This window comes from Pelecanus crispus, chromosome 3, assembly GCF_030463565.1.
Source record: "Pelecanus crispus isolate bPelCri1 chromosome 3, bPelCri1.pri, whole genome shotgun sequence".
In the NCBI taxonomy this organism is placed as follows: Eukaryota; Metazoa; Chordata; class Aves; order Pelecaniformes; family Pelecanidae; genus Pelecanus; species Pelecanus crispus.
This window is the reverse complement of record NC_134645.1, coordinates 90,517,119-90,542,160: the sequence shown is the minus strand read 5'-3', so window position 1 is coordinate 90,542,160 and position 25,042 is coordinate 90,517,119. Positions and strand designations below refer to the sequence as shown.

At 44.5% G+C, this 25,042-nt stretch overlaps 3 protein-coding genes across 8 annotated transcripts in view; 1 reads left to right on the top strand and 2 right to left on the bottom strand.

Moving 5' to 3' along the window:
* Positions 1 to 13,671, top strand: part of ANKRD6 (ankyrin repeat domain 6) — a 36,150-nt gene extending 22,479 nt beyond the window's left edge. Inside the window, exons 5-15 of one of the 4 annotated variants that reach the window (XM_075707159.1) lie at positions 1,134 to 1,232; positions 2,270 to 2,368; positions 4,105 to 4,203; positions 4,832 to 4,909; positions 5,729 to 5,833; positions 6,083 to 6,220; positions 6,586 to 6,762; positions 8,810 to 8,962; positions 9,534 to 9,647; positions 11,382 to 11,493; positions 12,956 to 13,671. In XM_075707159.1, the coding sequence (XP_075563274.1) occupies positions 1,134 to 1,232; positions 2,270 to 2,368; positions 4,105 to 4,203; positions 4,832 to 4,909; positions 5,729 to 5,833; positions 6,083 to 6,220; positions 6,586 to 6,762; positions 8,810 to 8,962; positions 9,534 to 9,647; positions 11,382 to 11,493; positions 12,956 to 13,527 (1,746 nt within the window). In that variant the 3' untranslated portion in view covers positions 13,528 to 13,671. Of the gene's footprint in view, positions 1 to 1,133; positions 1,233 to 2,269; positions 2,369 to 4,104; positions 4,204 to 4,831; positions 4,910 to 5,728; positions 5,834 to 6,082; positions 6,221 to 6,585; positions 6,763 to 8,809; positions 8,963 to 9,533; positions 9,648 to 11,381; positions 11,501 to 12,947 lie in introns of all 4 variants that reach the window. The other 3 variants (XM_075707158.1, XM_075707162.1, XM_075707160.1) reach the window with 3 other exon arrangements.
* Positions 13,672 to 17,627: 3,956 nt separating this feature from the next.
* LYRM2 (LYR motif containing 2) lies at positions 17,628 to 19,570 on the bottom strand. The gene is made up of 3 exons (XM_075707157.1): positions 19,439 to 19,570; positions 18,964 to 19,104; positions 17,628 to 17,799 (listed from the first exon to the last, which is right to left on the bottom strand). Exons 1-3 carry the CDS (start codon positions 19,568 to 19,570, stop codon positions 17,719 to 17,721), a joined length of 354 nt encoding a protein of 117 aa, XP_075563272.1. The 3' UTR covers positions 17,628 to 17,718.
* Positions 19,571 to 21,181: 1,611 nt separating this feature from the next.
* Positions 21,182 to 25,042, bottom strand: part of MDN1 (midasin AAA ATPase 1) — a 109,904-nt gene continuing 106,043 nt past the window's right edge. For all 3 annotated transcript variants that reach the window (XM_075706638.1, XM_075706639.1, XM_075706640.1), the window contains 2 exons: positions 23,546 to 23,688; positions 21,182 to 22,198 (listed from right to left, as the gene is read on the bottom strand). In XM_075706638.1, the coding sequence (XP_075562753.1) occupies positions 22,010 to 22,198; positions 23,546 to 23,688 (332 nt within the window). In that variant the 3' untranslated portion in view covers positions 21,182 to 22,009. The remainder of the gene's footprint in view (positions 22,199 to 23,545; positions 23,689 to 25,042) is intronic.

Here is a 25,042-nt window from a genome sequence, read left to right as displayed (position 1 = left end):
CAGGGCCGACCTTCCAAACAGCAAATGATAAAGACATTGCAGAGGTTTTTCAGAGATGAACCCAGGAGGGAAAAAATTGACACCTAAATGCAATTTAGCTGAGAAAGAAAATGTTCATGCCTGTCATAGCTTAGAGACTACATTCAGACCTGAAATAGTCTGTAATGTGGAACTGAAGACCTAAGACCACACCTAAGAGATGGCCTTTTGCAGTTCAAACCCTGCTGCTTTGATGTGTGTCTTGAAAGCACAGGGGACAAATTAAAGGACATAATCAAGGTGAACAGGCAGCCTAGTAAGCATGGGAAACCTTTTCACCTGAGCGGATTTCATTTCTAGCTCCCAAGAGCCAAAAATCCCAAACATTTTCAGGCCAACAAAAGCCAAATGCTGTCAGAAAAACTTGTCAGACCAATAAAACACTTCACAGGGTTAGAAAGACAAGCAAACTCTTCTTTGATTTCTGTCCATAAAAACTGCATGTTTGCTTCTTTCAGGAACCTTAGCATGTGATTCTCTGGGGTTTGGGTGGCTTTTTTTTTTCCCTTCTCATCTTAGTTGGAGACTGGTATGCTTTCTGAACATTGAAGCTTCCTGATAGCCTAAAATCTTCATCCTGCCCTGTGGGAGCACCTACAGACCCAGCCAGACTTGGAGCTGGTTTGTGTTATGATCATAAAGAAACCCTCATGACCCTCGTCTGCCTAACACCCTGCAGCAGTCACGGCCGACTTTGCTTGAGATCACAGATGCTGTGCCTTGGCAGCGTGTTTCTTTCTGTGTGTGCATGGGGGAAACCTGAAACACAAGAATTATATTTCTTTAAATTAAGTATTTGATAGTGCTGTTTGATATTAATGAACCAGACAGTTTCTAGAGTCTTTGCTTCCTGCAGACAGACTTGAGCAATGCAGATCTCGTTAGACTGGCCAATTTCTGCCTTTATTATATCCAAGATAAATTATTTCCAGGATGGAAAGTGTATTTCAGTCTCCAGGTTCATTCAGCTCATATCTTCAGGAAAATAACAGTGACAGTGGATCTTCCTGTGGGAAGACCTGTGAGGTTTTGGTTTTTAATGCTTATGTCCAATTTCTAAATATGGCTTTTATATTTTCCTGTATTTCTCTAAGGCAGGTAACACACCTCTTCACCTGGCTTGCCAGAATAGCCATTCCCAGAGTACTCGTGTTTTGTTACTTGGAGGATCTCGAGCAGACCTCAAAAATAATGTGAGTTTTGAAAAGAACGTCTTCATTTTTGTGTGCCTTTTTTTTTTTAGCTATATTGCTTTAACTTCTAGAAATACTCAAAAGTGCTTTAAACTGTAATTTTTATTATAAATGCTATTGAAAAAAACCCACTAACAAACCATTGTGTACATCACGTACAGGAATGCTTTTGATAAGACTGAGCGATGCACTACTTGTACCTGTCTCTTGAGTGGGGATGCAAGGAGCCAAAGGGCATTTTGCTGTCACACAGACCAAGGCAGCTGGTTCTTTGCTGCTTTTTGTGGTCCTGATGGCCTGACCCATATACTGTCATGCAGTTCTGCAAAAGGGCTCCTCTCTCAAAAAGATGGAAATCTTAAAGGGGTTTTGTGCCAGAGCAGCGAAAGCCTTCAGACGTGCCCTCTCTGAGACAGATGTTATATACTGTGTGTTGGTCTGTCAAATGGGGTAGATTCAAGGTGACTTTCAATTTCAGACAGCTTTCCTCCTATTTTATAATGATTCTGGCATGACAAATGAGAGAAACTCTACAAAAGGACGCCAGATGTTTTTGTTCCTGCTCAATAAAAAGGTGGGCAGAGGCACGCAGAAATGGAAACCTGTGGGGCTCTGCTCCCAGTCCCAGCTGTGCATGTGCCTGCCTCGTGGGGATGCTGCTCTGGCCCCCACTCCTCACGTTTTCTTCATTATGTGCAACACCGAGTTGAGTTTCCAAATCACATTGGTTTGCAGTTCAGAAGACCAGATTTAATGTAAAAATGTAAATCCGGTTTTGTAGTGCAGTAAATGAGCATTTTATAATGCCAGTATTTCCCATCAGTGGTTAAAGAATTCATACCCCCACCTTGCCTGACCTCTTGCTAAACATTCTCACCCATTTTGTACCGCAGAGAAGACAGCATTGCTGTTCCATGGAGGTGTGTGGCATTTACTGCTCTTTTTGGTTTAATAGGATTCTTTCATCCCTGAACACCATAACAAGTGCAAGCTTTCTTACTGCAATTACATGCTCAGAGCTTTGTTTCTGTTTGCAGGCAGGAGATACCTGTCTGCATGTGGCTGCTCGTTATAATCACTTGCCCATCGTTAGGGTGCTGCTCAGTGCTTTCTGTTCTGTCCATGAAAAGAACCAGGTCAGTGCATGAACCTCATTGCGACTCTGCGCCCTTTGCATACGGCTAGTTGTTGGAAAGAGGGATTCCTACCCAAGAAATCCCACTTCACTCTGTGTTTCACTGTACCACCAAGTGCCTCAGCTTTTAAGAATAGCCTTAGAGTAACGGCATATCAGTGGTTTATTATTTTGCCATCGTATTTGCATCATTTCTTTAAAGCATTGCCTGTTTATGAGGTTCTGCAGTCGTATGTTGGTGTAGAAAGGGGGTTTGGGACAGGGGTAGTAGTGTAGGTGTAGGGGTTGGCGCTCCTGAGTTCTTACCAGTTCTGTGCAGAACAGGACTGGGCAAGAGACGCAGTCATTTTATGGGGTCCCATTCTCTCCTCCATAACTAGATTTTAATGATCCTACAGCCATTACAGAGACACTGTGAAGCAGAACTCGTTAATGTTCAGATGCTACAAAAGCTTGAATTTCTCTAGAATACTTTTCTTCACTGCATTTTGCAGTAGTGGGAATTGAAAAGACGTGAAAGTGAGGAAAAAGTATGGTTTAAATTCAAAGTAATGATCAATCTAACCTAGGATTAGTTATCCATAGTTGGTTTATAGGGAAGTAACTGATTGCTGTACCTATAGCATGGCATAACTGGGTGGTAGGAGGGAATGGATTTAGTACATTAAAATGTGTTAAATCTGCTAAATAAACAGATTATGTGGTGCTTAATCACATCATCTCATGTTCCTGGGAAATTTTCAGTGTGTAGTTGAGGATCATAAAGATGTTTCCTGATTTGTACATTTAATCTTGTTTCTTAGAGAGGAGACATGACAGCAAACAAAATGGGTTTCAGCATGTTAAATTTACTATGTAATTTTATTTGGAAATTAGTTTTTTAACTTGCAAAATGAGCTACTGAGTATTAAGATTAACTGGTGTGAATCTAGCTCAGAGAGACACCACTTTCCTTCATTCCCCCAGCACTACCCAAAGTTTTCCATATTTGCACATGTAATGATTTTGTCCACGAACATGCCTCATCCAAGTTAGCAACAAGCAATAGATTTCCACTAGTCTCGAGGAGATCTAATTTTCCGACGGCAAAATGCAAGGCAAAGGGGACAGGAGGGCATTATATGCACGTTACTGCTGCCTTTGTTACCGGTGCCTGAATCTGATCACAGCCGTCTTCACCTCACTGCACCGGGACAAGGGCAGGGCAGCGTGTTAGTGCTGGACCCGGATCGCCTCCTGGCTTTGGTCCAAAACCGGTTTTTCTTGAGGAATCTCATGAAGAAAACACCAACCATCTCGCTGCTGGTACTTATCTGATTATTTTTGAGTAATGTGATATGTGACCACCTGCACACCAAACCTGGGGAGAAAAAAAAAAAAAAAAGGAGAAGGTTGTGGTGGGAAAACCGGTTCTGCCCTCAGATGTCATATCCATTTGCTGGCGGTAGAGCTGGGCTGTCTCCAAGCTGCGTCGTGTATCGCTCACTTTAGTTAAACCAGATCACCAGTGCCCCAGCTGCATTTCTCAAAACCAGGCTGAAGTAGTTCCTTGCCCCCTCCTGTCCCCTTCCTCCCAACTCTGCTTTTTTGATTGACCAGGCCTTATTTAAGCTTAGTTGTTGCATCAGTAAGTGTAGGTCTTTTGACCTCTGAGCATCTTTTAGGAAGGCATGATTTCTGCAGGGTGAGACCCAAGGACGTGTGTTACACGGTTGCTTTCTGCTTTGTAACTTACAGGCAGGAGATACTGCACTCCATGTAGCTGCCGCTCTAAATCACAGGAAGGTGGTTAAGCTGTTGCTGGAGGCAGGGGCTGATGCATCTGTTGTCAACAATGTAAGTAGGATGTGGAGTTTCTTTGGTATTTTGTATTAGAATCATAGAATCATAGAATGGTTTGGGTTGGAAGGGACCTTAAAGATCATCTAGTTCCAGCCCCCCTGCCATGGGCAGGGACACCTTCCACTAGACCAGGTTGCTCAAAGCCCCATCCAGCCTGGCCTTGAACACTTCCAGGGAGGGGGCATCCAGCTTCTCTGGGCAACCAGTTCCAGAGCCTCACCACCCTCATAGTGAAGAATTTCATCCTTATGTCTAATCTAAATCTACCCTCTTTCAGTCTAAAACTGTTACTCCTTGTCCTATCACTACATCTCCTGATAAAGAGTCCCTCCGTATCTTTCCTGTAGGCCCCCTTTAAGTACTGGAAGGCTGCTATAAGGTCTCCTTGGAGCCTTCTCTTCTCTAAACAACCCCAACTGTCCCTCTCTTAATGCAGACTCTCTTCGACACTCTAGTGTTGGTAGAAAATATTGGGTGTTGGAGTTGAATTAAATCTGGGTAAATGAAAGCAGTTAGTCACTATACTCTTGTGCACGGAGCATGTGCTGACCTTGGGTGGAGAAATTCCACATTTCCAGCAGCTTGTGTTTGGAAGGAAGTGCCATTTTCTTTTTCCTCTCAGGCAGGTCAGACCCCTCTAGAGGTTGCCAGACAGCACAATAACCCTGAGGTTGCACTGCTCCTCACTAAAGCATCACAGGTACGTTACAAATCTCTCCTCAATACATACATACACATGGAGCTGAGGCCAGTTAACCTAGAGGGGCCACATCCCCTGGTCCTTAACCTTCTGCTGTGAAAGGTGCCTACGTTTCTGCTGGCATTGTGTGCTAGCCTCAGGTCTGTTGACATGGGCACCAAGCACAGCAAAGTGTGCAGATTAAGCCTCAGTATTAAGTGCTGGCAGAGGTCCTGGCTGTCCTGACTGGCAGAGGATGGAGCAGCCAGAGGCACTTGTTCCCTGCGGTGGCCCTGTACCCAAAAGCTCCCAGGTTGTGTCCCTCTGCTGCCGGCCTCAGACTTCTCCCACTCCCAGGATGGTTGCTCGCACTGGAAGATGCTTTGAAATGGGGACAAAATGTCCTGTTTATACTCTGCTGCTGTGTGAGAAATGCTACAATGCTCTTCAGGCCAGAAAGCACATGGGAGGGCCCTGTATTCTGGTATCAGACCAGTTGCGATCCCTGCCCTGCTCCTCCTCGTCACCTCTGTGTGAGAAGGGCCTGGCTTGGCTTGGCTTGGCTTGGCCTGGCAACCAGCCTGGGGACACAGGAGGACACAGAAGGAGGCTCTCACCCCTCCAAGGGACAGCAAAGTGCCCTGATGGACTTAGCTGTGAAAACACACCACCACTGAGATATGAACACCCACATTGCGTGGCCCATCAGTACCCATCTGGCAGTGCACTTCCTTTTATATATCGCCTTGTAGTAGAGGTGAAAAAGGTCTGCTCTATCGCTTGGCTTTTGTGGTAAGAAAGAGCGTGACATCACTGAGTAACAGTGTGGTCTGCCTTCAGGTCTCGCGCTTTAACCGTGGAAGAAGCCTGAGGAAGAAGAGAGAGAGGCTGAAGGAGGAAAGGCGAGCTCAGTCAGTACCACGGGATGAAGCGGTACAGAGCAAGGTACAGCCCAGCATTACCATCTACATCTGCTGCAAGGAGGGAGTGTAAATAAAACCCACCAGGACTAAATCTGCTCAGAGCCACCACTTGCGCATGACCATGGCAGCTGTCTGAGGCAGTCTGGCGTGCTTTGCTGCTAAAGAGTTACCCACTCGTGTGCGGAGCAGCTTAAAACCGGGACATTGAAGAAAAGGCACCTTTTCCCCATCTCTGCAACTGCTCTGAAATCCCTGTCTTTGCTTCAAGCAGGGCAGCGTCTCAGCTGCTGATGACACACCGAGCAGTGACCAGGCACCGCAGAGGAAGAGTGATCTGAAGGACGAGCCCCGGTCAACCTCACCAGATCCCAAAGGGAAGAAGAGCAAAAAGAAAAAGCCAAAGGAAAAGGTATGAGTAGATCTAAAACAGTAAAGAGAGAAGGGATAGTTGTTGAGCAATAGTACAGGTGTCCCTTCCACGCGTTGGTGAGTCAGGACAGCAGCCGCGCTGTGCTCGCAGGGCAGGGGCAGCCTTCAGACAAAACCAATTTCTGGTGGGGAAATCCTGCTGTTGAGGGTCACATGAACCAGATTTGTGCAGAAATCTGGTTACTGTGCTGACAGACACCAAGGTTGTGGCCAGCCACTGCAGCTGGATTGGTATTTTAATCAGGTTTTTGCTGTAATTGTCACAATGGATTTGTCCCATTCCCACCGGGAGTAGTTTACTGGGCGGCTCATAAATAAGGAAAACGTTGTGTGTATTTTATGCAGGTTTCGGCACTCTCGGACCCCATCTCCCCAGCTGATCAGCAGACACTCCCTCGGCCCCAGCAAAACGTGCCTAAGCGCAGAAGTAAACACCGCTGCTCCTCTCCACCCCCTCCCCACGAGGTCCGAGCCTACCAGCTGTACACGCTCTATCGAGGAAGGGATGGGAAGGTGATGCAGGTGAGCCGGCCGCGTCGGGGGAGACACAGGGAGCAGCACTTGGAGTTGGGGTACAGTTACCGAATGGACAGAAAATGCACTCAATCAACTGCACTCTCAAGGGTATAAAATCACGACTGTGGGTTTGTTTTCCTTGTCTGGGCTTCAGCTGCATTTTGGCCTGAAGTCTGGTAAACAATAAGCTGGCTTTGTGTATGTTAAAGAAGACATAGTTAACTAGTTTTGATCTACAGAGTATTTCCTTGTTGGAGATAAGGTGTGAAAAGTGATTGGCAATGACACCGGGACGTTTATGATACACTTTGAAACAGTAAGATTTCCAACAGGAAACGCAAAGAGCTTTTCCGAGGAAAATACATGAGAGCAGTGTGCGAGCACTGAAGCTTACTTACTACCTAAATCAAGAGCTTGAGTACGCTCGATACATTTTGTTTCGATTCTTTCTGTTTATTGCAACGTGTCTTTGGGGATTCTAGAGTTACTGGAGGCAGGAGCTGTACAGAAATTGGTTCACAAATAAACCTGGAGTTATCAGCTCATGTGCATTTATTCCAGTTTGGAGACTGATATTTTACTCACTTTATTACGCAAGTATTTACCGGTACACATTTCTAAACAAGCGTGAAAACAGTCAGCAAATTACCCTGTAGACATTGTAACGGCTACATTGTTGTTTTTTTAATACTGCCCTCCTGTACCTCTGGGAGGTCAATCCTATCATTTCCTTAGCTTCTCACGTCTATCCACCAGCTCTCCTCAGTCCCTTGCTGTAGTTAAGAAATTCAGCATATTCTGATCACCACTCAAGGTAGACTTCAGAGGTTTTACTGGCTGTATTTTCTAACATCTTGCTATGCAACACATGGGAAATTTCCAGGCAGGGCCACTATGGGATTATCCTAATAACAGACATCAGGAAGGATGGAGGACCTTTCATATGTTAAAAGGAGTATCTCCCTGCCCCTAGGATCTGATGGTAGGAGGACGGGCCAGTGGGAAGGACTTGGGAAGCAGGAAGAAAAGTGCAGAGAGCAGATAGATAGGATTTGTATACAAATCTAATGTATTCACAAAGATTAGCTTAACAGAGCTAGACTCCCTTATAGTATTTCCTGAAATACATGACACTCCTCTCCCCGCTTCTTTTTTGCTCATCCGTCTGCTTTGATGCCTTCAGGCCCTGAATAGCAAACAGAATTTCTTGAGTGCATGTGTTTCTGAAGCTTTCTTTACTGCTCAGCAAACCACCCACCTTACTCTGCCAAGGGAATAACCCCCAATTTCTGAAACTGTACTGCAGGGGCCAAAGGAAAGAGGAAGGCTCTTCTGCAGACAGATTCAGAGCAGCAGCTCTGGGCTCCTGACTGCCCCCCCAAAAGGAGCCAATTTCTGCCTGCAGACTGCAGAGGAAGCTGATGAGGATTAGGTTCAGGGAGCCTTTTGTGACAATCTCCCCGAGAGATTTAAATGTGGTCAGTGCAGCTCCCGTTGCAGAGGAGCCTTGGGACGGTGTCATGCAGGTCAATGAAGGCAGCGGTGTGCACAGCAGATAAGGGTCAGCAGGGTGAAGGCAGACAGGAGCAAGTGAGACCTTGCCATACCGTACAACAACAACAACAAAAAAAAGGCAAATTATTGACATTAGGTTAAAAGACAAATGCACACAAAACCACACACATCCACAAAATCAGATTTTTTTTTTGTACCATTCAGAATTACAGCATTGAGACTCGGGGTATAGGCCTGTAATGTGGTACACCCTCATGGAGCACGCAGTACCGTGGCATGCGTGATCTGAGCTCATTGCTGCTTGTAGCCCCAGTGACATCAATGCTGCTGTGTGTTAGGATGTGTCCATATAAATCAGATCAATCCTTTTCTAGTCTGCTTTTCCAACTAATAGCCCGTTGGCTGAGCTACAGTAAGATATTATCAGGAGTGTGAGATACAGTACATGGTACCTAAGAGCCCAAGATGGCTGTGATAATGTTCCAAGTGCACTAAGGGGACAGCGGGATGTAGCAAGTGAATGTATTACTCCTTTCAGGCACCGATAAATGGATGTCGTTGTGAGCCCCTGATAAATAAACTGGAGAATCAGCTGGAGGCAACGGTGGAAGAGATAAAAGCTGAGTTTGGGACAGTACAAGATAAGATGAATGTTAAGCTGGGCCAGATGGAAAGCAAAACTCAACATCAAGTAAGAATATGACCCGGAGGTCTGCTTGCCCACATGACTATTAGAAACACAGCCTAAGCTTAACAAATATTTTCATTGTCATGATTTGTTTATGGCTTCTTGTGTTGTAAAAACGAACCTGAAAGCTCATACTCAAGACCAGGGAACTGTGACATTCCACAGGGATCTAATGTTGCAAACTAGGGTCTTGAGGAAAACACATTTAATGTGTTAAATGGCTTCTGGTGCTTCTTTAGACAATAAATCTAAACTGCTTGAGGCCCTAAGAGGGAAGCTTAAAAACAGGGGCAGTCCTACAGCTGGTCAGTTCATAATTGTAAAAAATCCCTCTTGCTGAATTCTGTCTGCACTGAGATTCAAGATCCTCTAAATTATTTTTTAATGTAATTGTTATTTACCGATAATTTTGTGATTGAGCCTTTTTGCAAGCTACACCTAATTGTAGTTGGCATCATTCCTAGAAATGAAGACTGAGAGACAGACTGTACTTTGACTTACAAGGTTCACAGATAGGGGTTTTGTTTGGTTTTTAACATGATCATCTCAGCTAAGTTGTGTTTTTTTTCCACAGCTGCGTGTTTTAGACAAGCTTATGGCTGAGCGGCTGTCTGCAGAGAGAACAGAGTGCCTTCACCGCCTGCAACAGCACAGTGAGCTGGAGAAAAGTGAGGGGGAGAAACGGCAGGTAGGGCTTGAAACAGCTACTCCCTGTTAGCTCAGATGGATCAGCTCATGAGTTTCGTTCCAGCAAGCAGAGAATATTGGAGATTTATCTCATCTGTTGAAACAGGCAAAGGAGCTTCAAAGACCAAATTATTCCTATCCACCACCTTCATCTCTAAACCAAATTTATAAAGCTTTTGCATTAGCAATGGGGAATGTGAAATCCAGTCCCACTGTCATAATTTAATTTGGTGGGTCTGAAGCCTGGGATCTATAACAAAATATCTTTTTTCTAACATAGTGCTTTGCAAAAATTCCTACCACTAAATTTTTAACAGTTGTGCTTTCAGCTTTTGCTTCATTAAAGGACATCTGCAGGAACATCTGCAAATAGCAGCAAAGGCTAAGATCTGTGTTGTTCCTTTTCCTTCTCATCCATTTGGTTCTGTGCCCTGGCAATCTCTCCCTTCTTCCCTGTCTGATCTTTTTCCTCCCCATGTATTAAACGGCTGCAGTTCTTCCCTCTGACTTTGGCAACAGTGCACCATCTCCAAGCTGTGTATTACTGTCAGTAGGCAAGTTCTTTTTGTATGCTTGTTTAACCAGCATGACAAGAATAACTGTTCCCATAGAGATCCAGCTCTTGCCCTTCTAGCTTCTGCAAAAACTCATCATTAAAACATGCTAAGAAATTTGTGTTTCTCCACTCGCACGGGTAAATTCAAAATACAATTAATTTTCTCATGATTAGTATTCTTCTAAGACTTGAGAAATACACTTTGTGCTAGTAAAATGTCATGACTTTTCATAAGACCATTCCAAATCTGTGTTAGAAGATGGGCAGCTGTGATAATCCCAGCATAAACTACTGATAAAGATACTTCAGTCTAACATCCACAAAACACTTTTCCCCAAAGAAAAGTATTTATCAAACTAAGGCTTTAGTTTTTATTTCATAGTAAGAGACATAAGTTATTATATTGGCTTCTGAATGTCTGGGCTTGCACTCCATCTCCTTGTAATCTCCATTTAAGAAATGAGATACTGGATCAGGTGAATTGACATTACCATTAAGCGGTATCAGCTGTACCTCTTCTGTTGAGTCTAATGGAAACCACTGGAAAAACTGAGTTGGGCTTTACTAAATGCATGGACTAAATGTCCACGTGCATAGGAGGGCCTGACCTAAATTCATGATGTCATATGAACAAGAGGGTAAAAGAGCTACTCGTATATTAAATGATACTGGCAAATGCCTCTGCAGCTGACACTTATTAAGCACCTTTGTAATTTGAAAGCTGTTAGTAATTTATCATTTAGTGTTGGACTCATCTTTATCACCGAATGAACAGAGGAGCAGAGGTTGGTAATGGTATAAAGCTGTGCTTCACTTAAAAAACGGCAGCTTTGACCACGTGATGTTCCTTGCACTCAGCAGGTACCATTGACTGTATGATTAAACAAGTCAGCCTTGATCAGAGGACTTAGAGCTGCATTTGAAGTAGCACATTCAAATCTAAGAGGCAGTAGCGTGGACTATAGAGGGTGCCTTTCATTAGCTAACACATAGTTCTTCATTATTTTCTAATTTGCAGTCCTTTAAATGTTCCCAGTGGCAGCACGCATACCTGTACAGGGAGTCTAAGCCCACAGATACCAGGCTGGCTTCTCTTTGTCCCTGCCACACATCCTCAGCAGCCCAGGAACCTTGGGATCTAATCATAGGATCATCTAATTTACAGTCCCTTTCTCACAGATTTCCTTGGTGGATGAGCTGAAGACTTGGTGCACATTGAAGATTCAGAATCTGGAGCTCAAGCTTTCTGGAGATTCCAGGTCATCAAGACCAAAATCAACTTTGTCCACTTGTGAGTCTCTCACCGAGACCCTGGATACTGAGAACAACCCCCACAGTGCCAAGGAGTGTAAAGCCAGCCAGCCCATGCTGCAGCCAGAGGGCTCCCACCAGCATTCCTGTATCACGCTTCCAAATAGCCTCTCGGAAGATGGGGGAAGGAGCAGAGTCCAGATGCCAGAACAGAGCTCTGGGCAACATTTTTGCATTCAACAGGATGGTGCGTCAGGTACAACCTTGTCAGGTACTTACATGTCATATTCATTCAAAGGCGACCTAATTAACTGAGGGATACTTGTAGTAGTACCAGAGATACTAATTCTGGCTGTGTGCTTTCCCCCATCCATATGCCTAATGTCTTGGGATTAGAATACTCTTCAAGGCAGCTGCTGGGAATAGTTTAAGACACAGTTGGGTGGAATTCCAGTGGCTCTTCCTGATGCTTCCATGTCACTGTGTCTTTGAAGCCAAGTCCTTTGATGCTCTGAATAACTGTGTTTTCTGAACTTTCTCCAGCTTCCCAGTCAGAATTACTCCCACCCCATTGTCCGTCAGGAAGGTGTGCAGATTATCCAAAGTCTACTGAAGAAAGTGTATTGTATTTAGTGCTTTTCAGATGTATGGAACCTGTAATGGCAGGGTGCAAGGATGCGAACCTAAAATACTCGTTTCCCTTGTTAATATTCAAACTGCAAGGATCTAGAATAAACCTCTCACTTTTTCCTTTCCTTGAACCAAAGTCTGTTTAATTATTAGTTCACTTGACAAGAACAAAAATAGGTGAGAAAATTCAAGCCCATTCAGGGATCATGGCCACCCGAAGATACAGAAGGCCTTGGTTCAAGCCACCTCTCTGTGCTTGGCCAGGGAAGCTTCCGAGGAAAAAAGAAACAGGCAGAATGCCCAGGTCTCCACAGCCAAGGAGAGCGCTATCAAAGCCCGGGGCTTCTGTAAGGTACATTGTATATGCCCCTCAAAACACTGTGCAAAGAGAACAGACGTGTAGATGGATACCGCAGACTAGAAAGGCAGAAGACCACATGGGAGATCTTGTGGCAGCATGAGCGTGAGCTACTGCAACAAACAGGTCAGGACCATCAAATGTGTTACCTTTGCAAAGTTAGTGGGGCTTCCAAGTTTTGTAGAAGCAGGGGGTTCATAAATACTGGCAGACATAAACTACTTTGGGAATCTAGCCCAATCTTTGCTACACGTCCTTCTGGTGAAGTCCTTCATTGTCAGTCTGTAGTCCCACAGCCACAATGCAGTGCCTCTCTGCCTGAGCCAGCTTTTCTCTTAATGACTCTTTATTATAATAGTCACCTGACTGCGAAGATGTGATAAACACAAGCCTCTGCAATGTACACACGGCGTGGTATGTGGGAAACTGCATCATTCATCAAACAATGAGGATTTCTGAATGCTAAAATAAATGCCCAGAGGTTTTCTAAATATATATATATTTTATTCTATAGGTACAGAGCAACAGTTAATCATTGGCGGACCAGTTTCTTCTGCCCCTACTCAAGATGTCAGGCCAAAGGACAAAGCTGTTAGTGCCAGCACGTTCCACAGGTTCCAGCAGGAGCTGCCCTCCTCCGAGCTTTTGGGCTCCAAATTAAGACACGTTAAGGTTCAAGCTGCTTTGCAGCCCTTGACTGAACCTGCAAAGGCCGAACCACAGAGTGGCTACTTCATTGACAAAGGAACTCAGACAAAGAAGTCCAGCAAAAGCGGGCAGTCGAGGCACAAAGCTCTGCACCAGGCCGGGGCACACCAGAGCCAGGAGCAGCAGCCCGCGGCCCTGCCTGCGGGACAGCCGCCGGCCCCTCCGCTCAGAGACACCTCCCAGGCCCTGGAGATAACGCAGTACTTCTTTGAGGCCGTTTCCACGCAGATGGAGAAGTGGTACGAACGGAAGATAGAAGAAGCCCGGTGCCAAGCGAATCAGAAAGCGCAGCAAGACAAAGCTGCGCTCAAGGAACATATTAAAAGCTTAGAAGAGGAGCTCAGCAAATTAAGGACTAAGGTGCAGAAGGAGAGCTAGCACCTACCCAGCAGGTAAAGACAAGCAGAGAGACTCATTTTGGGACCTGCTGTATGGGAATCTGGAATATTGATAGATAATAGTGCCTGTTACATCCAAACAAAATGCTCTTTCTCAGGAGCAGAAGTAACTTTGGAAACTCCAGAACCGAGGAGAATTCATATGCAGACTGTACTGATGACAACGAGATGCTGCAGATTAGATCCCTTCTTTGTTATTTCCAAGACTCCGTTAAATATTGCACTCTCAATTTCCAGGTGCTGCTTGAAAACAAACTGCATTAGAAACCAAAATTGCTGTCTGAAAAGGGAATTTCCTTATTTCCACATAGGTCACGTGTGGCTAGAGGGTTCCACCGTATGCTACATGTAAACACGTGCCGAGGCCAATACTGAAATAAATCGAGGATGTTTGAGAGCTTTTGACAGAAATTCCTTAGTGATGAAGGGCTATTGCTACTATTTTAGATACTCCCCACGGCCTCCCTCTAGTCAGTGGAGAGAAGCTACAGAACCAACTCGAACTACAAGCCCGCGTAGGTGACAGCTGCAGGCTTCCAGCTGGGAGAGGCCGGGCTCCCACTGAGTGCGATGCTGAGGTGAATCATCCTACTGGGTACAGAGGCTGCGGTTGCCACTGTGCTTTTCTTTTGGTTTTACACTATCAAAACAAACGCTAAATTAGATTTGTCTGTCTGGTTTTTTTTTTTTTTTTTTTAATGGTGTCCTGGTTGCAAAGCTCCTTGCGATTACACGGTTGGTGGGGCCATACTCAAGTAATCCGACTGAGGAGTTTTGTTTAAGGCATGGATGGAGGCATGGATGGCAAATATTTTACCATAACCATGCTCTACTTGTTAGGTGTAATTTTTATATAAATCTCTTTTCCTTCAAGTGGCAAATGGCTGAATTCTCTACTACTGAAGAAGCTTGAACAAGTCCTTTTGCTAAAGAAGTGAGAGCTTGCTTCCCTGTACTCAAATGTTTCCTTTTCTGCAGAGTCAGGATTTTCTCCCAGACACCTTGTCCAGGCTGTCTTCCTTTGTTCCTCAGAATGATTCCTCTTTTTATTCCCTTGTATCTCTAAAAAGAGAGGCTGCGCCCTGGTGAGTCAGCAGGTCTTAGGACCGGTTTCACCAACAGTCCCACAAAATAGAACTCAACAACATTTTAAAAGTTTTTATGGATGTGCTTTCTCATAAAATCAAAACCTACAATGGCCAATGTTGTCCAGGCTGACAGACTCCAAATAAACTAGAGGCATGGTAACTCATTGCATCTGCATCCCTTTAGGGCCTTCTCCTTCAGAAGGCTCCATCAGATTCTGTTAGAAAAGTGAGTTTGCTTAACAGGTCATGACAGAACAATTGTTCAAAAGCAATTCAAACACAGGACAGTACTGTTACGCCACGGAGAGAAAGTGTTTTTCTGTACTGAGGAGCCCTAAAATCAATACAAAATACTTTACAGTATTGAAGACACCACTGACTAATTAGTAATTAAGCTTTTGTCGTCTTAGCAGATGTATAAAGCAAAGAAAAATGTATTCTATAACAATATTTTAAAAGTTCCTATTAATACACTATCAAGACAAGTGTATCTGCAGTTACGGAAATACTAGTTTTATTGCTCTGACTTCTGTAGTCTAACATAGACACTTTCATATGTTTACAGTTTTGTTTAAGCTACTGTAGGAATGCAGAAGCATGCTATTTAAGTTTTGTATCATCTTGATAAAGTGAATGTTTTGCCAAGCAATTAAAATAAGTGTTGCTCGGAAGTCTGTGGTGTCATGTTTTCTAGCCAGAGAAAACGGACAGTATCCCCGCACTTGATTCAGAAGGGGGAAGCAGAAAATTGGACTTCCAACTTCTAAGCTTTATGTGTTTGCGGCCATAAAACATGGAAACCGGGTCTGTCCCGAGGCAGGCTGCGGGGAGGGACTGCCCTTCGTTAGCTGATGCACGCACCCACCGTTCCGGAATTTACTGGCACGGGGCCGAGTCGTGCAGCTGATCACGTGCACGCTCCTGAGCAAGGCTGCAGCTTTCGCTGATCTACTTCACAAACGCACTGCACTACCAAGGCAGCTCTTGGAGCAGTAACTTACAGTAACTAAGGGAGCGGTGATTTAAAACGGTAACTTAGCTGCAGAGTACTGATTTTAGAGGTTTTCCAAAGCCAACAAGCATACTGTAAAATAAAGGGAGGCATTTTCTGCTAATTCTGTTCTACTCCCCTCTGAGGTCCTGCCTCCTTCGGAACTACTAGAGTTGAAGGACTTCTTTACAAAATCCCCATATTATCTACCTTTCTCTGAAGCACACACTTGAGGTAAATTTACTTACCCTAGCAAAGTATGCTTGGGCTCCTAAAGGCTTCTGGCAGGCAATTTTATCCTGACGAGCCCACAAAGCAGCGGAGACCACGGGCAGCAGCAGGCAGGAGGTCAGCGTCTGTCCAGGGCGCTGCCTGTCAAGCCCTGTCCCTGGATTATGTGGCCACAACCTAGAAACGTATAAACTGGAGTGAAAGGCGTGCTGCAGGCTCCGGGGTCTGAAGGGAAAAAGCACTGCGCTGAGGCGGCAGGGGAAAGTCTCCTATGTAAGGAGCAGAAATGAAACCACTGGCTGAAGGGAAAGGGAAGGCTACACGTGAGAACAAGCCGACATGGATTACAGCTTTGTTTAGTTAAAATTCCTTTCTTAAACAGCATTTTCTGGTCACGTGAAAAATCAGTCCCCAACACGCTAACATTCTGCCAGTCTATTCTACCAGAAAACGTTAACAAAATTCAGCTTTTAAACAAAGTATTTAGACATATGTATTTTTCACTGACTGATTAGAAGCTCAAAGGCTTCTGTCTATACAAACCTGAACTCTTTAGCAGCCTCACTGGTTGCCTGAGCCACATCCTTTACTGCAAAGCTCAACATCACAGGAAAGGATTCTACAATAACTTTCAAAAAAAAAGGAAAATACCAAGGCATTCTTTCCTGTTAACCAGCAAACGCTTTGCAAAGTGGCTTTGCTGAAGTACCTAGCTTTGCAGACCCTTTGTTTGGCTGCAGCAAGGGGCACGCTTCTTGCGCCCGAGCGGGGTCCTTCCCTCCTGTAGCCTGGATGGGAAATACTGCCCAGACCTGGACCGGCCTTGCTGCGAGGCAGCCCGGCTCGCTAACTCGGCAGAAAGCCTGCTGGGCAAGGGGAGGTGGCTGCCTACATGAAGTGTAATAGCAGAGCGGGACAGGGAAGGGCTCCTGCACCTCCTGAAACCACAGCCTACATATTGCCCACAACTACTGGATCGTCGGGTATCTACCGACTGCCGTCTGGCTATTAGTGTTGAGAAAATCCCACACACGCCTTGGCATTTTTAAATTACATGGGGCAAAGGAAAAAAAAAACCCACCACAAAACCCCACAATTCACAGGAAGGTAAGAACCGCTGCAAGCTAACAATTAAAAGTAGAGTAATACGACATTTGGAAAAACAGACCACAGTATTTGCAGTTAGTATTTCCTATTTGTAATTCTACTTTATATTGACTTTTAAATACTAACTTGAAGGTACTTCCTGTTAACTTGGTTAACTTGGCCCTTTCTAGGGCTATAATCTCTCATTTTCATACATAAAAACCTCCCCTTTTAAGTTTTACTCAGCTATAGCTGAAAATTAACATCTACACACAAAACATTTGCTTGATGTTTTATCATGTTTATTTGTTTTGGGCCCGTTTATTTATCCCAAATGCTTTTTTAATCCCAAACTTTGGTAAAAATCCTTGGCACAGTACAGAAAGAGCTGTTACCACTATGAATGTTACCACTTAAGAGTTGCCACAACAGAAAACGGACAAAATTACCTGGCTTACATTTATTTTCCATTTCCCTGGCATAACGCTGCTGTTGTAATTTTTGGTGCTTTCTGCTTTTCCCACAGCACATGCTATGTCATCCATTCAGTTCTTTAAAGTCCTTTGTGTCCAAGTGATTTCCACACGGGAGGGTAACCAAACTGAGAAGGGGAAGGGGAAAAAAACCCAAACAAAAACCCCACTGTGGCAGATTCCACCTTCAAACCACCACCACCTGCAGGTTGTCAGCAAAGGCTGCTATTATAACCACACTCTGGAAAAACTACTATGCTGGTTCGCAGCAGATGAAAGTCCAGCTGTCAACAAAATTAAGATCAGGATTTTGCCAGCTTAAGTGTTCTTTGAAGTTCCTGAAGTTGCATGTTGCCTTGAGTAATCATCATCCTGACTGCATCCTGCAAAACAAAACGGAATCTACTGAACTGAACGGCTGTACACAGCACAGCTTTTACACACGCACGCAGATTTTAACACATTGAAAACCATACAATTCTTACCAGCACTATTGCGATCTGTTTCTTTGTGTGAAGTAATGGTGGTTTAAAATGGTTAAAAAACAGGTGAGTAAATGGATTAATGTTCTCCCAACTCCTTAATGATGTGTCTGGGGGCCGGTTATGGCTTTGCTTTTAAAACTTAGTTTTGAACTGGATTCAAACTTCCAATGTTTTCTTTACACCTCTGTGTCTACCGCCTTTGCAGGTAAGCAGTGACAACTGCACATGGGCATTACGAACACAGGTGTTTTACAGAGCAAGTGGATGTTTCTCTGAACGTTATTTTTATCTAAGTACTGTAATGCTTTGTAATTCAGCCACCGAGTCCTTGAGCGCTGGCTAGAGAAAGGAACAAACTAGAAAGCAAAGGACAGGAGACACACGAGAAATGTAAAGGTTTAAAGGACAGGAGACGCACAAGAAATGTAAAGGTTTAAAGGACAGGAGACACACAAGAAATGTAAAGGTTTCTGCATTTCATACGTGCTTCATATCCACAACCATCCCATTTGACCGTGCTCAGCTTGAACATAGCTGACACAGAAGATGAAAAAAAAAAAAGCTATAGAAAGCTAGTAAGTTTATGTTAGTTATTGTATTATTCGGTACAATTTTTCTGATTGGTGGTTTGAATAAGCAGGATTTGTTTGCTTTTTAGCTTCTTAATTCCAGATTGTTATCTGGAAATCAGAGAAACATTACTACCGCCAACTGGGGGGGGAATAATATTTAGAGATGCTGAATTATTAAAATCACTAAAATAATTAAAAAATAATTAAAAAATAATTAAAAAATAATCCAGCCACCAAGCCAGGAAACATGAAATTATTATTCTACCCTTAACTGGTTTAGTGGTGGACATGGTAGCGTTAGGTTAATGGTTGGACTGGATGATCTTAAGGGTCTTTTCCAACCTACGCCATTCTACGATTTCTTCCCATAAACACTCCCTAAGGGAAGATAACGGGAGCCTCCTCACCGGTCTGGAAGCGACACCGACCAAACCCACGCCGGTGGCTCCTCACGGGGCAGCGGTCAGGGCGGCAGCTTCCCGAGCCTCACCTCTTCCGTAGCATCTTTATTTCTTCTGAACTCCTCCCTGGCCCACTCCTTCAAATAGTGGCGATCTGCTTCAGCAGGGACGTCGCGAATAGCCCGCAGGATCTTCCTGTATAACTGCAGCACCTGCTGCCGCCTCAGGAACTGGGAAGGAGGGAAGGAGGGAGGGCGGGCTGTTCCCCTCTGCCGGGACACCCGGCCGAGAGCTGCAGCCTCCGCGGCCTGCTCTGCTCTGCTCTGCTCTGAGGGACACCGCAATGGGCGCCGCGTTCCCCCATCGCCTCTGCGAAAAGCTGCAGCGCTGCCTCACAGCCCGCCCCGACAAACCCGCCCGCAGCGCCGGCGGGCCCCGTCGCTTCGGCGGCGGCCGAGGGGCGGCAGCCGCCCGCAGGAGAGCGCGGCCCCCGCCGCCCCCGGGGTCGGCCCGGCGAGCCCCCGCCCCAGGCGGCCAGGGGAGGCCTGAGCCGCCCGCTCGTACCTGCTTCAGGGTGAGCGCGCTGGGCGGGAGGCGGCTGGCGGCCATAACGCGGCGGGCGGCCATGAGGCGCGGCTCCGCCTCCCCCGCCGCCGCCGAGCCCTCCCCGGGCGGGCGGGGCCCAGCGGCCGCCATTTCCTGCGCCTCCCGGCACAGCCCGCGCCGGAGGCGGCCCCGGTCCCAGCAGCCAGCGCCGGCCCTGCGAGGCCCCGGCCCTGCGAGGCGGCGGCCCCGGCCCTGCGCCTCCCCGCCGCCATCAAGGCGAGGGACGTGCGTGCTTGTGGCCCGCAGCAGCCCGCGGCCAAGCCCAGAGCCAGAGCCGAGGGCCCGTCCCTGCCGGGGGACGCCGGGGTGCTTCAGTGCAGAGGCACCACACCAGGAGGTGCGCCAGAGTAAGCAGAGGCCGCGGGGCTCTTCAGTCAGGTTCCTCGGTTGTTTTCTTTCTTCCAAAACGGCAAACAAGCTCCAGCAGCAAAACACACACCCAAGTAATGAACAACACCCCAGCATTTCACAGAAGGCTTAGAGGAAGTCATAGAATCACAGAATGCTTTGGGTTGGAAGGGACCTTTAGAGGCCATCTAGCCCAACCCCCTGCAGTGCGCAGGGACAGCTTTAACCGGATCAGGTTGCTCAGAGCCCCAGCCATGTAGGCATAAGACTAACATACTTAACTGTAGGATCAAATTGAAGTCATCTGCGCAATTACAGGGCACTAAGCTACCTTTTGCATCTTTTTAGGTAGTCGTAGCTGTGCCCAGACACGTAATTGTTGGTGACAGTGCAAGGCACCGATGGGTTTTTTTTAGCACTCATGCATCAATGAATACAGATACGGAGCTGGCTTGCAGAGAAAAAACAGTTACCTGATGCCTTGCCTTTCTGTGTTACTTACAATTGTTTGCTTGCACCCAATACAGTGCAAACTCTTTCTTAATTAGAGAGAGAGAAAAAACTTGGTGCATTTAAACATTTGTGTAGTAAGCACTGCTGATAAAACTGTGTCTCGAGCTGTAACAACATCCCTGCAACAAACTATAATTTGCCTTGGAAGTGTGCCCTTGCAATCGTAAGGGAAGTTTTGGTTCTAAAGTATTTTCTCCAAGTTTCCTACTACAAATATTCAGTACAAGTCTGAAATGGAAGTACATTCTGGAGAATGACCTAATGAACTAAACCCACCTACTTCCACAGTTAAATTTCCCAAAGCATGTAAGTATTTGTATACATGTATGACATCTAAAGAGCCCTCGAAGGATATTATATAGTCCCTGACATTTAAATTCTGATGGAATAGAGTTTCTCTGTTAAGTTTTCAGTTCTGAAATTTGCTGCACAAACAGCCTTGCCAGGCCATTTCACACAACCGGGTCTTGCCACTGCCGCATCTCAGAACAGCTACAGCAATACTTCAAGTAAGGTTTTTCAATCTAGAAGCCAAAGGGAACAATCACATCTTTGGGAATACACCCACGTTTCCAGCCATTTTCTTGTCAACAACTGCACCACACTTAGAATGAGACACCTTCAATTTTTGTATGCAAAGAAAATCCTCAAAGAGAGTTTCGACCAAGGGCATTTAAACAAAGTGTCTTTCAGATTTTTGTTGAAAGGAGTCAAAAGGCTGGACCCCTAATCAACACTCTGCTGGCATATCCTCACAAAAGGAGGACAGGTGTTGAAGTTACATAAACCACAATACCTTTTCATATGAAAATTCATATTTGTGCACTGCTAGAGAATGCACAGCATTTTCATGTGGCAAATTTGGTGAATTTATTCAAGCTTTGATCAACTGAAAGAACAAACTGATGTCATAATTACAAACAGTGGTACCTTTTTTTATTAGTACAGACAATATAAGATGCATAGCTTTTGCAATGAAAAATCATGTCCATGCTCTAAGACATCAGATTAATGAAAGGCCCTCAATGTCTGCCTTGGACAGAGGGGCAAACTTCACAGTGTAAACTGAGAATATAGGGATGATCATATGACATTATTCATAAAACTCCCTGTTGATATTGTCAGACAAAACTCTGCAGTAATTAAATAGGATGTGTTTAACTGCAGAACAGTTTTAAGTATTCAAGTACTTATTTTTTTGGTTGTTTAAAATGATCTGCTTCCCCTGCTCCCCCCTCTCCTTCCCAGAGAGGCACTAGCCACATTGGTGAAGCTAACAAACGCTTTTTTGCAAGACACCTCAAGTTCTCCTAATGCAGAAATGACTTCCCAGAAGCAAGAACAATTTTTCTTATTGCAGTAGACAGTGGTAGGAATAATTTTAGCTTTGTGAATATTACAAACACTTTTTTTTTTTTTTAAAGTAATAAGTTATTACAAGAGAAGTTGAAGAAAGTTTTACATTATTTGTGGGAATAGGCAATGAAAGAAGACGACAGTCTCACCATTGCGTGATTCTCCTCTGACAACTGTGGAAGAATGAACCTAAACCGTTTTGTTCTTAGGCGGTCTGATTAATCCTAGTTAGAAAGAGACCTTACAAACTCTCCGATGAAATGCCATTTCATATCTTTCAGCAGTTTAGCAGCAATCAGGTATTGACTTTGTCTACAAAGCGTCCGAGGCAGTCACCAGTTCAAACCACTGTCTGAGTGCATCGCTGAGAGTTTCTGGAAGCGCGTTCACATCTCTAAGGATCATGTAGAATGGGAATGGGAATTCTTCCATGTATGATCTGATTTCAGGCAATTCTCCAGGTCCTTTGAATATGGGTACTTTAATGTCCAAAATGGAATCCTGTAAAAAAGAATTGACAGGACTGAGAAACCACATGCATCTCTTACAGGCCTTTGATATTATTTATCCTATTTTTCACATACTTGTAATTCCTCCTCTGTTAAATTAAAAGTTAATAGAGTTTTAAGATTAAGTGTTCAATGGTAAATCAAATAAAAAGCTGAACACAAAGCAGTTCAATGCTTTTGCCCTTTTAGATAGAAGTGCACTAATTAACGAATTATAGGCTAGAAGAGGCCTAAGCTTAAGCTTCTGCAATACCAAATTCTATAAATAAATCCTGTTTTTCCTTAGTATTTTATGATTTGAGTTTACTGTTATCACTTTAGGTTTTTTTATACATTTGATGCCTTTCCAGCACACTGTCATCTGTAAGCTTGTTAGGGCTAAGAGTTCAACTTGCATTTGTGCAGTGATTTAATACAACAAGATTCTTTAGCAAATTATTTTATAATATTTCAACAAGTACTACAAAGACAATTCCAGCTGTGCTTCCTGTAAAGTAACTTCTTAGTTGCTCAGTGTAGCAGCTCAGAAAATAAAGCTTATTAAAAAAAAAAAAAATGTATTGAACTGCCCAGAATTTTTGCCTGAGATTATAGCTAGGTTTCATCAGAACCTTTTAATAGTTTGTCAGCAAGAGAGTTGTTAATTTTCCAACAATAAACACAGCAGATGAGTTTCATATGGACAAATAAAGGTACAGGAAGAAAACGTGAACTACAAAGTTAGAGTTTTCACCTAATTCAAAGCAAGGCTTAAGTTTGCTTGCTTATTGCACTACAGAGTCTCCCTGAAAAGCTCCCGGATATTTCAGCTTCCCAGCCAAGGAAATCTTAGCAGTTTGCTTTCACAGCTACCAAATACAGTACCCAGCTTTCCCAATTCATGCACTAAATAACTCTCATATACTCCTTTCAGTCTAATGTTTCATCTCATATTGGCTCCAGCTGCCATATCAAATGGAGACTGCTGTCAGAAATGATCAATTTGAATCAAAATTGAGATGAACAAAGCATTTCTCAAACTCTGAATTTGTCAGCCTGCCAGCTACTTCTCTGATGGCCAAAATCTACAGCCATTACACGTCAAGACAGGAGCTCTTACTTAGACTTTCTGTGGCATGGAAGCCAATATTTTTTTTTTTTAAAATACAAAAGAGGATAAGCATCACAGTAGGGCGAAATCATAGAAGATCTGACAGACATTGTGAAAAGCTGAAACTGGGCTAAATATCTTTGACCTCTGCAAAAGACAAGATAGCTGCAAAGCACTATGAAAGACAAGTAAGAAGATTTGTATGTTTCTCATTCACTGCACTTGAATACTTCTCTCTTGTTCACTTACCCGGGAATTCGGATTGTCCAACACTACGAAAATAACAAAGATATTGGCATTCTGAGCTGCTTGAACTGCTGCCGTCACTCGTTCCTTGCCTTCCAAGAAAAGGCCTCTTCCATCAGATACAATCAAAAGCAGCTGCGCTGTTTCTGAGCACAAAGAACATTTTAAATTCCAGTAAGTAATCCAGAGTAATCCATTTAAAAGGCAAACAGACTATTTTGTTGTTAGCCCTGTGGGTATAATGGAAAAACCCTCAGAGTATTCCTAAGGAAGTAAGTCTTTATCAAATAGAATGACTTAACATTAAGTTACAAGTGGGTCAAGGAAGACAGTTTTTCCCACCGTGCGATACCATTGAGAATAACTGGGGGGAAAGAACCTCAGTCCATCAGTATCGTGATCAATGATGAAAGGCATGGAAAATACCTAGTGAATTGAGTCATGGTCTTTCATGCCTGGCCCTTGTCTTTCATGCCTCATAAGTGCCTAGGAGTTCAATATTGGCTCAATTATAAGAGTCCAGCCACTAGATCACTACCTCAGCAGAGCAGCAGCTGCTGCAATGAAATAGATCGCCCAAATCTATTCCTCCAGAAGCAGGTACCTATGGCTGCATCAGTCAGAAACCAAGCACCTCTCTTGTCCCCCTTGCAGCGTAACAGCTATGGAGGGATGCAGAACGCTTCCTCCTTTGCTGCAGACAGGCCCCAAATGTGTCAGGGCTTGGTCTTTTTACAAAAAGGGGTGATGATGTTTCCTACTGCCCTTTCTCTTGCTTGCTCCCTGATTGCTGCTCCATCTCAGCCTAGTTCCAACAGGACTGGATGCTGCTCCACCTCTGAATATTCCGACAGCCTTGCCACCCTGTGGCAAAGCAGCTGTGGATTATAAATCCCAGACTGTCCATTTCTTGAAGTATTTTAACAACAAGAACTTTTTTTAAAATATGGGTGCCACCATGACAAGCTTTTAACTAGCACAAAGCAGCCTTTTAGGCTAATTGTGGGTCAGCCGTGAGGTAACAAGCCTTCCAGCTTTTCTGGGAAATTCAAGCAGCTCATGACCTTGCACCACAGTGAAAGGCAGGCAGGAGGCAAACACTTATCCCCCCAGAACAGTGTGCTTCTGGATACCTACAGAAATCAAGCTCTCAAGCAAGAGCAGAAGTGCCTAGGGAGTCAAGGTCACTAGCAAGCTGGACAGTGCTCTAAAGCAGGCAGCGTCTAGGACTGAAACACAACCTGGAAACATGACGTAAAGGGAGGCAGGTAAGGTGTGCCTTTTTAAAAAGCCTTGAACAAAATTTCAGTGAATTATTGACAAATATGAAGTAGGTGTTTGAACTAAATTTCAACCAAACATTCATTTTGGGTTTTGAGCTAAACCCAAAGCCCTAATATGCAGGTGATGTCTCTGTGCTAGGAGTCTTTCTTGCAGGATATTGCTTCGGGACTGTAGTGAGCATTCTGCTGCCACGGCAACAAGCATAGTAACAAAAAA